We start from the raw sequence: 17,397 nt of genomic DNA on the forward strand, positions 1-17,397 counted from the left end.
TGTGTCAATATCTTGTCATTTATTCAGGTACAATGGTTGATACAAGCAATGGGTTCTTCAGTGTTGAGTCAAACTAAGATGGAACGTTAGATAATAGAATATTTTCTATGTTGTTGTTTTTTCTGTAAATTTATATATGAAAGATTTAATAAAACTCGGTTATTAAAAAAATAACTACGGTACTGTAATAAGCTGCAAAATGTTCCACCCGGAAAATCGGCAGCATATCTTCCACAAGTAATTATTCCCTAATTGTATTTAGAACATACATAAGACCCAGCACTCTGGTAACAGAAGACCAAGAGAATTCTGAATTTAGCATAAAAGGATTTTGATTTTTAACACCTAATCGGAATGCAGCTTGATGTGTCGCTTACTGTTCTGTTTGCTGTAGATTTGATAAAAATCACTATTTTATCAGCAGGAAATTATCACTAGAGAACTAGTAAACCTGATGCCATGCAGTCCTCCATATTCATGAGCTCTGTATAACAACATACCCACATATTGGCTGTTTTCTGCCTATGCACAGTGTACACAGGAAGCTGTCAATTGGGGTAGGTGGGGTCATACAGAGCTCAGCATCGAGAGAACTGGTAGATCTACAGCAGAGAAAACAGACAGTCTATCAAAATTGAAGCAAAGTAAGTAACACATCGCTGGAATCAGGGTCTCTGCCCCTATATCATGCTGTTCTCAGAAAAGGTAGCAAAAACCTAGTGATAGATTTCTTTTAAGTCTGCATTCACACATCCTAGTGCTGCTGTTTTTCTCGAACAACGCAAAGGCCTATAGATTTTCATTGCGCCATACACACATCAATTTAATAAAATGGATCCATGTCTCCAGTCCGTGAGACTCAAAGCATTGTCTTATTCTTCCCTTGCAGATCAGACTCGGACATTAAAGTCTATAGGAAGCAGTGCAGACCAGATGACACACTGAAGACATAGGAAGAGCCACTTAACCAATTATGCCCAACTATTACCCAGCGCTGAAGCCAGAAATGTGCTCCAGTCTGAGATAGACCTACATTCCTGGAGTAAGTTATGCCACCTGTGTAGCTTATGATGTATTTGACAGGCGGTGTGACCACACCTCGGGACATCCATGCCCTGCCAATATTGGTGTAGCTGGCCAGGACTGGCGTTTACATGCCAAAAGTCGTATGATTTTTTTGCGCAACTTTCAAGTTGAGCAAAAATACCGTATTGCAACTTATTGTGTTTACATTATATTTCTGCTGTAAATATCTTAATGATTTGCCCCCATACTTTTTACTTTAGAGTTCCATCCGAGTACTATGTTTTTTAACTGATACATTGCTAAGAGTTAATGGCTAAAAATAAAATTTAGTCTACCTGCTTTAGTAAAAGAAAAATATGGTAAGATTCACATGGATGTATGAATGTAGCCTTAGATGTGAACAGAGTAGAAATAAAGAAATGGAAAACAAAAATTAAAACAGATATGTCTCCAACATTACTTATTCCAAATAATGAGAGTGTTACTTTAATGAGTCCTCGTACTATACCTGTCCACTGCATCTCAATGGCTTTAATCTGCCGTTCGGAGAAGTTCCACACCTGAGCCAACCTCTTCCATTCATCGGGCTTCAGCTGCTGATACGCCAAGTTCCAGAGAGCTGAGCGGATCTGACCGTTCTTCGACAAGTGATCTTGTTTGAATGACACAGGTCCCTCATGGCTAACCTCTTCATTAAGGCTCTAACCAAAGCAATGGAGACAATGACACATCAAGACAAGACTTAACGAAATTGAGCAATGATGCCAAAATCAGTAAATAAAAGTCTGTGAGATGCTCCATTGGTGAGATCTCTTTCTGGAGTAAAGTGAATGTAATCACACTTGCAAGCAAGTTTTCCCTAACTTGTGAAAAGGTAAATCATTCTAACTATGGTACATATAACGCAAATTTATCATATCGTCCAAGAGTCTGAGAAAGGAGAACAACAACTCCTATAAGAGTTTTAATAGAGGACTTTCACGATCGTGGTTTGTGGAACCACTGTGCCATGGACCGAGGAGAGCCTGGAGGGGCATGACTAAGCAATCACCTGACTATTCACTAGAGCCTCTGATGGTGAGGTTACACTTGGCTTCCGATGAATGCCAGTTGCCACTCCAGGACAGAGCAATGGTCGCGCAGCAGCTGGACCCAAAGGAGTGACTAGATGGAGCAGCAGGCAGAGCTAGCATCAGAGTGCAGCTGACCAAGTTTGTATTAGAGTGCAGCAGAGTTTTTGTCGGAGACAGAGTTTGTGTCAGAGTGCAGCAAGCAGGATTTGCTTCAGAATGCAGCAGGCAGGATTTGCACTGGTATGCGACCTTACACAACAAACTGAAACAGGAAGGTTGCTCAGGCACCTCCCCAGTGGTGAGGAAGCAATATATACATAGTGTTTCACAGCCATTGGCTGGGGAGGGAATAGCAAGTGAACGTGCTGGCCCTTTAAGGGGGTGGGAGTGCACGCATGCGAGACCTAAGGAAATGGCTAGAGGAACGGCTGGAAGCATGCCAAGCATGGGGAGGGAAAGAACCATCTGCAGCATGGGTGAATGAAAAGACACGGCGCCGACCCAGCATGTCAGAGCAAGGATCCGGCGTGCTGCTAACATGGACGCTCTGGTTGTTGCAACGCTTTTCCAGAAACGGATGAAAAAAATGGCTAAATTAATCAAAGAATATTCCATTATATCTACCGGATTTTTCGGACTATAAGACGCACTTTTTTCCCAAAAAATTTTTGGGGAAAATGGGGGTGGCCGGATGCACTTACCAGGAGACACATCCCAGGCTGATGCACGGCAGTTTCGCAGATGATCTGTGGTGTGGGGGCTTCGCTGGCATTTGTGGAAATCCTGGAGCCCCCAAACATCCATCCCAGGCTGGTGCATGCACTTTTGTAGATGCTCGGTGGTGCGGGGGCTTTGCTGACATTTTGTAAAAGGCTGAGATCTCATTCTGCGCATGCGCCGCCTCCGGCCGCCATTTTCATGGAGACCAACTCATTACAGCAATGGAAGTGCGGGGGCTCCGGCCTTTCACAAAATTGCACGCACCAGCCTGGGATGGATGTGTGGGGGCTTCGGGATTTCCACAAATGCCGGCAGAGCCCCCACACCACCGATCCGCGAAACTGCCACCCATCAGCCTGGCATGGATGTGTGAGGGTTTTCACAAAATGGCAGAGCCACCACACCACCAAAACTGCTGCACCAGCCTGGGATGAGCCAGACCACCAAACACCTCCTGTGAACCCACTCCACCAGCGCTCCCTATCACACCCTACCCCCCAGGTAAGCTGAATAATTTGGACTGTAAGACAGACCCTCATTTGACGCATTCATTTTTTTCCCTATTTTTCTTCTGAAAATTTGGAGTGCGTCTTATGGTCCGGTGCGTATTATAGTCCGAAACAAACGGTACTAGGAAGTATTTTTTTTTTCTCTTTTTATTATGGAGAATGCCTTATAAAAAAAACTGCTGTATGCAGTTGTACCTAAAGCTGGGCCTGAAGATGCCAGTAGATACCTTCTATTTCTAGTGACTCTTTGGATCAGGCACTTCCCCATCAGGCCATGCACTTTGCAGGATAATGTTCGTTTTCATGGAGTGTCCATAAAATCTTTAACACTCCATAATGTTACTATAACATTGTGCTAACGTTTTGGGTGATTTCACCATCATTCACAACATTCTGTACAAGTGCAGCCTGACGCTTCATTATGGCTACCGCTGTACTAGATCTAGCTATATCTTACCTCCATCCACGTGTAATATCTTTCAGCTTTGATAATCATATCCACGATGAGGGTGTGATTGCTTCTTGCTGCTGTATCAAGTGCTGTTTTGTTTTGCTGCAAACCCAGATATAATATTTAGTAAAAATATAATAGTAGGAATAATGATAGTGCCGTAGTTACATGCCCACCATTCCGAAAAATATACCCATATTGCCATGGAGGACCAACGTGTTGACTGAGCGACGTAACTATCCCCCGCCCTCCACCACCAGCGTGTCATCTACTGTAGAACTACTTATATGCAGATGTTGCTTTAGTGCCACACAGATGGTTGCGGCCTCCGAGGTGCTGTACTTGGGGCAGCCAATATGCCACCACTCGGGAATTCTGATACGCCAAGCTTTTACATTCTAAATTTGGAGTTCCCTTCCACTCCATAGAATATCTAGAAGTATTTTACAGAGATGAGTGGCGCTACATAGACTAGTTTTTCCAGAAGCAATATGTCACAGAATGTTTTTGTAGGAAGTTCCATCTCATGACCAAGTAAATGACTGACTGATGAAAAACTCGTAGTGAATAATTGCTATTCCGGGCACGGTATGGTGGCAAACTATGCAGACTTTATTTGGGAATATGTCTTAGGCACAGTACACAGTTCCTGGGAATAGGTTGGAATATGGTAACATTACTTTGTACTGGTATTTCTTGAATGGTTATCAGCATTACAAGTATAGTTATTGGAGAAGGTCCTAATGAATAGTAAGGGATAAGTCAACCACTCTCTTTGCTTTGAATCTTAATTATAATCTTGCTATATGTACAAAAATTCTGGTTTTATTTGCAATAAAAAAAAATGTCTTGCCTGCCTTGCATCGCATTTTCTATTTGTTTCAGACACATTTTTTAACACACTCAACTGGGTGTGTGGCCTATTAAAAAGGTTGTAGTTTGACTAAAGGAGCCGTTGCCCAAATTCTAAATCAAATTGAGCTAAAACTTAGTGCAAATATTTTGCCAAATTATGCCAACTAGCAGCATAGATGGTGAAACGTTAAGCCTATACTTTAGCTGTTGGCCAAACGATGGTTCAGCTGGCAGCAATCATACCTAACTCTCCCATACACCGGAGCGCTTGCACTTCCGAGCACTCCTACATTCTCTATGACAGAGCCATTGCCACACTCCCTGGTGACATCTTATTTCTTGGAGAACAAAAGGATCGGTAGTCCAAAATCAGACATGCAAAATCCTTTTCTCCCGATATCATCGGTATGGAATTAGACTATCGGCCAAGTCCATCTATATCTGTGGGTTCGGCGAACATTAGTCTAAAGTGTTGGGGGGCTTTAGACTGAAGAATTTATAGATGTGCCAAATTTATCAAACAGCGTCAATAATTTTGATACATTTGGTGGCTTTAAAACTGGCTATTCAAAGTTTGCATTTTCTAGGGGCTTATTGACGCATTAGTATTTGCTCAGTATTTCATCAAAGTTTGTATGCCAAAACCAGGAGTGGAATTTACAGAGAAAAACATTAATTAAAAATTTACGCCTGTTCTAAAAGTTAGATATATGTAACAAATCGGCCCGCAGACCATTACCTTGTCTGCAATCCTGAGATCACAGCCAGCTATAAGAAGCTTTTCCACCAAATCAATGTTCTTAAGTTCAGAAACCAAATGCAAAGGAGTCTGTTGCCTCTATATTTAACACAAACAGATTGATTTAATTTAAAAGATAACTTCATCTGAACAAGACAATCATTACTGGAGAATGGCATGCAGGATTTCTTACGTGTGCCACTGCCGAAACAATTAGAAAAAGTGAATTAAATAGCCTAAAAGGGTGAAGCCCCAATGGAGTTTAACCCTCCCTAACAGGTTATAAAATGTAACATTTAATTCATATTGCTAAAACATATATATTTATAACATTCTGACATTTTGCCACTGACGCCATTGTCCCATTCCCAGATGACGCCGTGTATGCAGTGAAACATGTCAGAGGGACATGAGCTTTCTGTCTAAGTTTTATGCTCCTAATATTTGCCCCTCATCTTTGGATGATACTGCGGGGTACCATCTATCATGTCTATGATAAGTAATTGCTACCTGTCACAGGGTCCTTCTCCGGTACCACACAATCAGCAGAGCTAAAGTATAGTAAACAATTCCATGACCTTTATTTAGGCAAAAATACGAAAGGTCCATATACGATCCACTACACAAAGGATAAAATATTCCAGAACAGGAATGCAGTTCAGTAACAGGGTAAAAGTCCAACAATCCAGCAGACATAGGATAACATAGTCCATATACTCATCTTTCTCTTTGAAATGCTGTGAGCACATCATCATTCCACACAGGACTGATCTGTGTCTCACCTCCATGATATTTACAAGTCTCCCACCTCATTCACAGGTCAGGAGGGGGAAGGTCTCAGGGGCTCATTGTTTCAACAAGCTAGGTCAACATGTCATTAGCATACGATACAGTAGTGTGGGGGCTGATATCAGATGGCAGCAACAGCCATTCATCAATTAGCAAATAACTCCTTCTACAAGAAAACACCATAAAAATACGTAAAATAGAAATATACCGTATATACTCGAGTATAAGCCGAGATTTTCAGCCCAAATTTTTGGGCTGAAAGTGCCCCTCTCGGCTTATACTCGAGTCAAGGTGGGTGGCAGGGTCGGCGGGTGAGGGGGTGAGGGCGCTGAGGCATACTTACCTAGTCCCTCTTCAGCGGTCACGTGGGACCGCTCATTAGAAAAATGAATAGGCGGCTCCACCTCCCATAGGGGTGGAGCCGCGTATTCATTTCTCTAATCAGCGGTGCCGGTGACCGCTAATAGAGAAAGAGGCTGCGGCACCGAAGACCGTGTGACAGGCAGAGGGAGCGTCAGGAGCGCTGGGACCAGGTAAGTATGTAATATTCACCTGTCCGCGTTCCAGCCGCCGGGCGTTGCTCCATCTTCCCGGCGCCTCCATCTTCCCGGCATCTGCAATCTGACTGTTCAGGTCATAGGGCGCGATGACGCATATAGTGTGCTCGGCGCCCTCTGCCTGATCAGTCAGCGCAGAGAGACGCCGGAATGAGACGCCGGGAGCTGCAAGCAAGAAAGGTGAGTATGTGTTTTTTTTTTTTTATTGCAGCATCAGCGGCGGCACAGATTTATGTGGAGCATCTATGGGACAAAATGAACGGTGCAGAGCACTGTATGGGGCACAATGAACGGTGCAGAGCACTGTATGGGGCACAATGAACGGTGCAGAGCACTGTGTGGGGCACAATGAACGGTGGAGAGCACTGTATGGGGCACAGCTATGGGACAAAATGAACGGTGCAGAGCATTGTATATGGGGCACAGATATGGGGCAATAATGAACGGTGCAGAGCACTGTATGGGGCACAGCTATGGGACAAAATGAACGGTGCAGAGCATTGTATATGGGGCACAGATATGGGGCAATAATGAACGGTGCCGAGCACAGTATGGGGCACAGCTATGGGACAAAATGAACGGTGCAGAGCATTGTATATGGGGCACAGATATGGGGCAATAATGAACGGTGCCAAGCACAGTATGGGGCACAGCTGTGGGACAAAATGAACGGTGCAGAGCACTATATGGGGCACAGCTATGGGACAAAATGAACGGTGCAGAGCACTATATGGGGCACAGCTATGGGGAAATATGAACGGCGCAGAGCACTATATGGCACAGCTATGGGGAAATAATGATCTATTTTTATTTTTGAAATTCACCGGTAAATGCTGCATTTCCACCCTAGGCTTATACTCGAGTCAATAAGTTTTCCCAGTTTTTTTTTGTGGCAAAATTAGGGGGTCGGCTTATACTCGGGTCGGCTTATACTCGAGTATATACGGTACACAAAAATGATACCCACATAGCATATCACACTACCTATAATAATCTAAACACTATCATTCTCGTTATAAGACAAATATTAGTATTTTATATTCACCATATTCTAGAAATGTATTTGTTTTAGCAATCTGAGTTAAATGTAAAGTTTCATAACCTGCTAATGAGGGTTACTATCTTTGGGACTTTGCTATTTGATGGGAAGGGTATATTTATGTATCTCTCTAGGTTTTCTATAGTGCTCAATAATCGGTGAATACTGACCTCATTACAAGATTCCAAACTCAAAATCTTGTAAGACTTGAAATCTCCACCTAAGATGTTGCACAGATATGGGGCAATAATGAACGGTGCCAAGCACAGTATGGGGCACAGCTGTGGGACAAAATGAACGGTGCAGAGCACTATATGGGGCACAGCTATGGGACAAAATGAACGGTGCAGAGCACTATATGGGGCACAGCTATGGGGAAATATGAACGGCGCAGAGCACTATATATATATAGTGTATAGCACTGGCTGTGGAGAACTGTTCCTGTGAATCCGTTTTACTCTTTGCTCTCTCATGCTACTATTAATCCTAGATCTCCAAATTGGCAAAAACCATTGTTGGAGGCGCTTTATTCAGGCTGAGCTTTGGCGGCTTGGTTTACTTGGAGCAGCGAGCTGATGGTTGTTGTATTTCTTAGAAATTTAGAACAGTTGTAACAAATAAATTAGAAGGTTGAGCCACTTATGGTCAACTGTAAATCCCTTTATGAGGACCTGTCACCTCTCCTGACAAGCCTTAGTATTAAAGTTGTATTAAAATTGTATTACCCTTAATATAGTATTTGTAGAGCATCTTTTCTTAGAACTCTGTGCCGTACCATTCTCCCGTTAGAAAAAAAAATTGAAAATGAGGTGTTACTAGTTCAGGTGTGTCCCTATACAATCTGCAAATTGCTTCTTCAGAGAAGAAGAGGACTTGAACTCTAATGCCACCTACTGGAAATAGCGATCCTAAGTCGATTTTGACCCTTTAACAAGCCTATCCACATGACTTAGGATGAAGGAAAGGCTTGTTAAAGGGTCAATATTAATTATTAGGATTGCTACTTCCAATAGGAGCCACTAGAGTTCAAGTTCTCTTCCTCCCTGAAGAAGCAATTTGTGTATGTAATTTCCTAGAAGAGCATTGCATGGCCTATAAGTCTCCTTACTCTGGCATGTCAGGCATGAAAAATATCTAAATATGTTGGTATTTGCTTATATAGCTCCTGTGAAGACCTGTGTGTCTCCATAGACACAGACTACAAACAAATGTTTACAGACTACAAACAAATGTTTAGTGTAGTCTGATCATCTTCTACATACACCCTCTTCTTTCTAGAGACAGAAAAATAACTACAGGATCAGACTAAACCAAACTTTTGTTTTAAGTTAGTAGTTATGGAAAGTTAGTAGCTATGGATTGATAAATCACCCATAGGGACTGCATGCAAAGTTTTTTTTATTAATTAAAACTATTCACATATATGCTTCATTTTCTTTTTCTTTTTGGATGATGAAATAAAAAAGTCAGCAAAACAAAATGTATTATATCCCTATTAATTTAGAGTTACTTGCTGCAAAAGGAAAATGTGTTTAAGTGCCTTCTGAATATTAGAACAATTCTGAAGCATACCCTCTGTATTGTGCCATTCCCCTGTTATTTCTACTGCCAATGTATCAGTTCATTGACAACCAGTTGTTATATTCCCCTTGTCAAAGAGGTGTGCATCTGTATAGCCTGACATGGTCGGCCCTGATTGGACATTGACTGGCAGAATAGAGACCCCCCAACTGATAACACCTAGAAATTTACTGATAATTTGTAACTAAGAAGAATAACAGGAACACCATAAATCAAAGTTAAAAAAAACGATGCCCCAGAATATTTATTTCAAAAGAAAAGTACAATAAGTACTTACAAAAACAGACATGGTGCAGACAGGTCCTCTTTATGTATAACAATTAGAATGTATCTATCTACTGTCATTTAGAAAACTAAATCTAATTGTTAAGGATTCTAAACCTGAACAATATATTTTGTTTGTTGAGAGTAATCTGTTGTTTCATACTCCTCTTCTTTACCAATACTTACCACATTGATGGCGTTAATGTCATATCCGCTCTCCATGAGAACATCTACAATATCCATATGATCATTGAGAATGGCTAAATGGATGGGGGTATTCTTATCCTGAAAGTGCACGTAACACGCAAAGAGATCAAGTTAATTACACCTTTCTAAAGACAACTTTGTTTTAAACCACTTCCGATTTATACTACAATTTGCCAGGATAGAATTGTAATTCCACTTTATCCCATGCATTGTGCCCACCTCCTTGAGAGGACCACGTATCATTTTTTAACTGCAGCTTGGACTGGTTGTCTCAAGGAGGTTTAACTTATTTGTCTTCAGAAGTAATTCAGAGTGAGACACCATAAAACTCAAATCAGCAAGAAAAGTTGTTTTGTTGGTGCAAAATGGGCTTTCCAATGCCTTTTGCTAATTTTGCATTTGGTGCTTTAATAATCAATAAGGTGTAGCTATATCTAAGCCTCCTATTCATCTAAAAGGAAGGGGTGTACAGAAAACACACGGATGTCAAATGTTAGAGAAATGTGCAAATGGGGCAATGGAACTATTTGTAAAGCGACACTACAAGAACAACATGAAGAATACTGCGTAGGTATGACTCCCCTGTTATAATATTGTTATCTAATATATAATTGCCTAGAATACTACTTCCTGCAATTTGTGCCAACTTCCGTGGCTTTGTCCGGAGCTAATGTCCGGAGCTAATGTCCGGAGCTAATGTCCGGAGATAAGTGACGTCAACAGTGTCCAGTGTCTGATTGGTTGCCGCCTGCTGCAAGCGACCAATCAGAAACGTGCCGTACTGTGACACACTCCGCCCGCCATTTTGGTGTGATTTTTGAATTTTTACCTCACAGCAAGTTTCTACTGCGTGGAGGCGGGCCCAGTGACGTTGCTCTTCAAGCTCCTGCCGAATTTCGTCAAAAAAATGATAATACCATTTACCAAAACTATATATATTTAGTTGTGAAGTGGTTCAGTGACATTTTCACACCAATTTTGAACTTTTGTTTGGTGTTTTCTCCATATACTGCCTATTATTTTTGTTCTTTCTTACTATTATTTATTAATTGTATTATTCTTACATTTGAATAAATAAAGTATATATGGATTCTAGACTCCCGATTCTTTAGAATCGGGCTGCCATCTAGTCATTAATATTTCCTTTAAATATATATTCCCATCTTAGATATGTATGGCCAAATATGCCAATGTTAAAGAGGGACTAATCTCTAGGACTCGCATCTTTTTCCAGATCAGGAGTCCTCAAAACCTCCATCTTGCCTGTTGAGTTGACCATGGGAAGTAGAAGTAGTTGGCTACTCATTTGTGATACACTATTTATTCACTTTTATTGGTGTCAAGGAAGTAGCCAGGTATAGCTCTGTATATTTATGAGACTAATTAATCAACATTGGCATAGTGCACATTCGCATTAGGTCAGTCTCGTGGAGTAGAAAAGGTGCCGAATTCAGTAAGAGACACATGAATTTGGCGCTCCTTCTGAGTAGTGTGCACCTCCATGCGCCATGTCAGAATTGCTACTTCCAGCTGCAGGTTTTTGTTTTGTTGCCTAAAGTTTATTTAGGCCATAATATTTCAAGATTTAGGTAACCCATTAAAGGTCACAGCAAAGATGAAGCTTTAATTTGAAAAGTCAATATATTCATAGTATTTTTCCTTGAGGAGGAGGAGAGGAGAAGGAAGGAATTGACGACTTGCTCTGCTTGTCACCTGTATGTGTTGTCTTTATTATTATTATTATTTTGGCTTGATAAAGGCCATTTGTGTCCCTTTTCATTTGTCTGCCATGTGATGAGATGAATAATTGAGGAAAACTCTGATGCCTTAGATACATCTTGTTGGATTTTCTAGTTGGTTTAGTGAAGAGTCGCCCCAAAGTCAGCATGGAGGTGAAGGCGTGGTGTACGGGAATTCTGTAACTAGTACTATTTTTCCTTAAGTTACACCCTTTTTTTTTAGACTTCTGACTAGAGATGAGGGAATATGTTCAGAAAACGATCGCCAAGTCCAAATTTGCCATATTCGTACCATATTTGTGCCAATTTTATGTTTGAAGATCGTACACATTCGCTCATCTATACTCTCATTGACTCCAATGGCGTTTGGCTATGTTCAACAAATATTGCAAATACGGCGATCGTAATCCGAACCGAATATTGATATATTCCTTATCTCTACTTCTGACGCACTCTGATCAGAGATCGATCATAGTGTTATCCTATTTTCTCGGATACGGAGAAGATGACACAAATAAAATTCTCCATCTTCTCCATTCTGTCAGTCAGTGAAAATTGACCGCACTAGAATATCATCCAAATGCCATCTGATTTTTATTTTTTTTGACAATCACATGTCTGAGTGCGATTGGATTTACAGATGCAAATCATGCATGCTGCGATTTTTTTTTCCTTGGACAGACTCAGTCAGAGGAAAAAAAATCGGACATGTTCATTACCCCATAGAATAACATTGGGTGTGATCCGATGTTTTATTGGAATCCCATTCATACCAAAAAATACAGTTGTCTGCACGAGCCATTAATGTTAAGATTCACAACCTAATGTATGACAGACAGTATTATAGTCTCAATGTGAATTATTTTAAATCTTAATCCAAGAAATTAGTTTATAAATTATCTTGTATCGAATTCTGGAAAACAACTAATACATGAAAAATGACTAAAAGAAAAAAATATAAATAAATACATTTACATAGTTCCAATTCCAATATAAACACTAATACTAATAGTTACTTACATTGGGATTTGGTGTCATATCATAGTTATTTTTCAAGAGAAAGCAGACCAGGGATAAGTAACCTTTCTCTGAGGCTAAATGTAAAGCCGTGTATCCTTCCTGAAGATGGAGTAGATTGTAAAGTTCAAGCATATTTTAAGCAAAAAGTATTATATTACACATTAGATTGGTATGAAAATTAAATATAAATATTATATAGCACAATATAATATAGATCTGCAATCGGAGCCGCAGTCTATGATTCAGGATGAAAAGCTGCTAAAACACCAGCCGATATTCTGCCGGACGTCGGCCATGTCTGTGTTTTGCCTAGAGGGAAGGCAAGAAAATTATGCAATTTTTTTTCTTCGGCCAAGTCCAAATTTGTTTTTAGTTATATGCAAAAAAAATGCCACAAATGCAGCTGTGTAAAAAAAAAAAAAAGTCCTCCGTGTATGCTTTATATGTATACTACACACCATGGTCTATACGGGCAGCTTGCTAAGTGCACATTAGAAATATAGAAATATCCAAGAAATGTCATCTCATGGACTATGTTCATCTACTTTATCATCACTAACTTCTGATCCAACCTTCCAGCTCTCTCACTAATCCCAGCATCTCCCAATTGTATAGTCACACCTCTGTATCTATCTATTTCTGGGATGTGTGTTTCGCTCCCCCTCTGTATATTGCAAATTGTCGATATTAAAGGGGTTGTCCGGGCTCTCTGTATACTTGTGTATGTAGGGTGCAGAACGCTGACAGTTTGTAATATACATTCTGCATGGTGTCCTAGATATCACACTGGTGAGCAGATGTCTCCTGATCCTGGAGGAGCTGCTCGCTCACTGACAAGAGTTTTCCAGTCTGGCAGAGACTGGTTGTAACCATCCCCAGTCTCTGCAAGACCCTCCTGCTCCAGCCTCCTGGTGCTGCACACAGTGGGAGGCAGAAGGGGAAAGACTCAGCTGATTAGACGAACCAAGAAAGATAAGGTTTCTACATTCTGTAGGTGAATACAATGTGCTGTGTGCATCCATTCCTCCCTCATTCATCCCTGCTTCCCAACCCTCCTTCTGTCCCTCCCTCTCTCCCTCCATCCATACACACACATCCATCCATACACTCACATCCATCCATACACACACACATCCATCCGTACACACATCCATCCGTACACACACATCCATCCATACACTCACATCCATCCATACTCACATCCATACACACAAATCTGTCCATACACACAAATCCATCCGTAGACACACATCCATCCGTACACACGCGTCCATCCATACACTCACATCCATCCATACACACATCCATCCGTACACACACATCCATCAGTACACACACATCCATACGTACACACATCCATACGTACACACACATCCATACGTACACTCACATCCGTACACACACGTCCATCCATACACACACATCCATCCATACACTCACATCCATCCATACACTCACATCCATCCATACACTCACATTCATCCAAACACTCACATCCATACATACACACACATCCATCCATCCATACACACAAATCCATCCATATACACACATCCATACAAACGCATCCATCCATACACACGCATCCATCCATACACACGCATCCATCCATACACACGCATCCATCCATACACACGCGTCCATCCATACACCCACATCCATCCATACACCCACGTCCATCCATACACCCACATACATCCATACACTCTCGTCTATCCATACACACACGTCCATCCATACACACACATCCATCCATACACTCACATCCATCCATACACTCACATCCATCCATACACACAAATTCATCCATACACACATCCATCGATACACACACATCCATCCATGCACACACATCCATCCATACACTTAGTACATCCTTTCCATTGATTTTCTCACCTCTCACCTTTTAGCACCTGCCCTTTGTCCACACCTAGTAACATTCATGTGCCATTAGACTTACATAAATTTGAAGGCATAGGTCTATTCTGACAGCGGTCTGTGGGTACAGCTCCTTTAAAGCCCTCCTTCCATCAAAGTTTTTATCCTCTTAATATATTGCTATCATCATATCGTACAGGACTGTGTACTTACAATTGCTGATTTTACCATTCTACCCAGCAATTTCTTCTGTTTTCCATTATGTCTGTGACATCACATGATTAAAAACTGACTACCTGAATCTTCCTAAGCTCTATGTAGAAACAGGCAGTCTCTTTTCCCTGCATAAATCATTCACCTCTTCAACCCGTGACCCAGCTGCTCTGCCCTGAGTTTTGCAGTGACTCATGAGTCATGTAGAGTGTAGCGAATTAATTGACCCTTGCTCTTCCACTCCCTCTCTCTGGAACACTATGGAAAACCCTCTCCATCTGGAATAAACTGCATGACACACCCTATCTATTCTTCCTAGGCTTCACAGAAACATGGATGACACTATCTGCAGCAGCCTCCTCTGCAGTGTTATGGTGGTCTTCACTGCACCAACAGTCATCGCCCTGATAAAAAAAAAAACACGGTGGAGGAGTTGTTCTTCTCGTTCCTAACAAGTCAGTTTTCAATCCTATCCCACCTCTACCCTTCCATATCCTCCCTTCTTTTGAAGTGCACATTATCCACCTCCACTCACACTCCAACCTACTAGTGGCCATCTCATACCAACCTCCAGGCCCTGTCACGGCCTTTATCAACCACTTCTCCACCTGGCTTCTATAATTTGTCTCTGCTAATATTCCCACCATCATCATGGGCAATTTCAACATCCACATTGACACCCAACAGTCCACAGTTTCCATGCTTATACAGTTAGCCTCCACAATACACTAAAAAGGGCCAAAATAGTCTAGATGTCAAAACTACACCTCTTTCCCATCTGACGTCACCTACTTATATTGTCATTCCTGTAATGCTTTACTGCCTTTCAAGTCCAGCAATAGGTGGTTGCCTTATTGTTGGTTTGCCTAATTGGCATTTACAGCCTTTTGGTTTACTAATTGTTTGTGCAGTTGTCTTTTTTGTCTTCTCAAGCTAATAAAAAGTACATATTTTATAGGTGATACCTATACATTTGCATATTCTTTTCCTTTGTTCCTCAAGTCCAGCAATTAACACACTATCACAGAAACCTTACGACTAGACGTTCAAACATGCTCTGACTCTCTTCTACTGCTGTTCGCCTTATCCTCATTCCATGACCCAGAAAGAGCCACTGTATTCTACAATGCCTCACTCACATCAGCTATTGGCTTGGTATCAGCTGCGATCACATGCTGTAATGCCTGCATACTCTCTTTTGCTTCCTCCCCTGCCCAGGAGATATGATATGATAAGACCATGTTCCTGTATGGTCAGACACAGCTATTACACAATACACAGCAGGGACACATTTATAAGATTACGGTATATCAGCACAATAACATTTTCTTAAACACATCCAATTGTGGAATGTATTACTACTATTCAAAGATCTATTAACTAAAATAATTTTTTTTTGTGGCAAAACCACTTTAACCTCTGATGTTTTCCCTTTTGCTTTCAAATTTGCAACAATCACGACTATCTGGAAGAATCCAACCCTTGACCCAACCTCCATGTCCAGCTATCACTCTATATCACAACTTCTGTTTGTCTCCAATCTTCTTCAATTACACATCCACATTGAACTTTCCTCCCACATATCATCCAACACACTCTTTGACAACTTACTATTTGGCTTCTCTCCCCAGCACTCCAATGAAAATGCCTTAACCAGAATTACTAACGACTTAATAGCTGCCAAAGCTAACAGACAATATCCTATATTTATATACTCCTCTTTCTAGACCTGTCCTTTGCCTTCAACACAATTGACCACTCCCTCTTAGTACATATCTTCTCTTCCATTGGCATCAAAAACATTGCCTTCTACTATATCTCCTCAAACCTCACATTTAGTATCTCCAATTCCCATCCTAACTCCTCATCCCACCCCTTCTCTATTGCTGTCGCTCATATCTCTGTCCTGGGATCCCTCCTCTGCTTCATCTCCACCATTGACCTGTCCAACTCGTAAAGTGTCATTGCTTCCAGTATCACCTTTATGTTGATGACACTCCACTCAAATCTACCTCTCTGGCCCAGTGACTTCTCTGCTTTTCACAATCCCAGAGTGTTTACAAGCCATATCCTCCTTCTTGATATCACGCTTTCTAAAACTCAATGTGGACAAGACTGAACTGATCATATTTCTTCCATCTAACTCAACCCCCTTACAAGATGTATCAATATAAATTACATCACTCTTTCTCATTTGTCACAAGTCCATTATCTCAGTGTAAACCTTGACTCTGCCCTGTACCTTAAACCACCCATCCAAGCTCTTTCCACTTTTTGTGGCCTCCAACTCAAAACTATCTCCGGAATTTGACCTTTCCTCAACCCCATATCTACTAAAATGCTAGTGCATGCCCATATCATCTTCTGCCTCAATTACTGCATTATCCCTCTATCAACTAAGTCTCGCACTTCTCCACTTCATCCTTAACGGGACCCTGTCAGCACAGAATGACTGCTCAAATCAAGTACAGTCGTTCGGTGCTTCATGAAAGAGCCAATCATTTAAATAAACCCCACCTGCTTGGTTTATTCTCTATGTACACCCTTCTCTGGCCCTAAGAAGCCAGAGCTGTCAGTCAAAGAAGAAGGGAGTGGAGACAGCGGGAAAACAAGCAGGTGGGAAGGGGTATTTAAAGGAGTGGGCAGAGCACGATGCGCCGAGTGGTGGGATTTCATTCAAACAGTCATTCTGTGCTGAAAGAGTCCTTTTAACTCCGCTGCCCGATTAGTCCACCTC

At 41.4% G+C, this 17,397-nt stretch overlaps 1 protein-coding gene across 1 annotated transcript in view; it reads right to left on the bottom strand.

Annotated features, from left to right (window-relative positions):
* ANKDD1B (ankyrin repeat and death domain containing 1B) overlaps positions 1 to 17,397 on the bottom strand; it is a 108,003-nt gene that overhangs the window by 32,234 nt on the left and 58,372 nt on the right. Inside the window, exons 9-13 of the mRNA XM_069750174.1 lie at positions 12,570 to 12,668; positions 9,790 to 9,888; positions 5,374 to 5,472; positions 3,786 to 3,881; positions 1,535 to 1,727 (exon numbers count right to left, since the gene is read on the bottom strand). Coding sequence (XP_069606275.1) covers positions 1,535 to 1,727; positions 3,786 to 3,881; positions 5,374 to 5,472; positions 9,790 to 9,888; positions 12,570 to 12,668 — 586 coding nt within the window. The remainder of the gene's footprint in view (positions 1 to 1,534; positions 1,728 to 3,785; positions 3,882 to 5,373; positions 5,473 to 9,789; positions 9,889 to 12,569; positions 12,669 to 17,397) is intronic.

This window comes from Ranitomeya imitator, chromosome 1 (assembly GCF_032444005.1).
Source record: "Ranitomeya imitator isolate aRanImi1 chromosome 1, aRanImi1.pri, whole genome shotgun sequence".
NCBI lineage: Eukaryota > Metazoa > Chordata > Amphibia > Anura > Dendrobatidae > Ranitomeya > Ranitomeya imitator.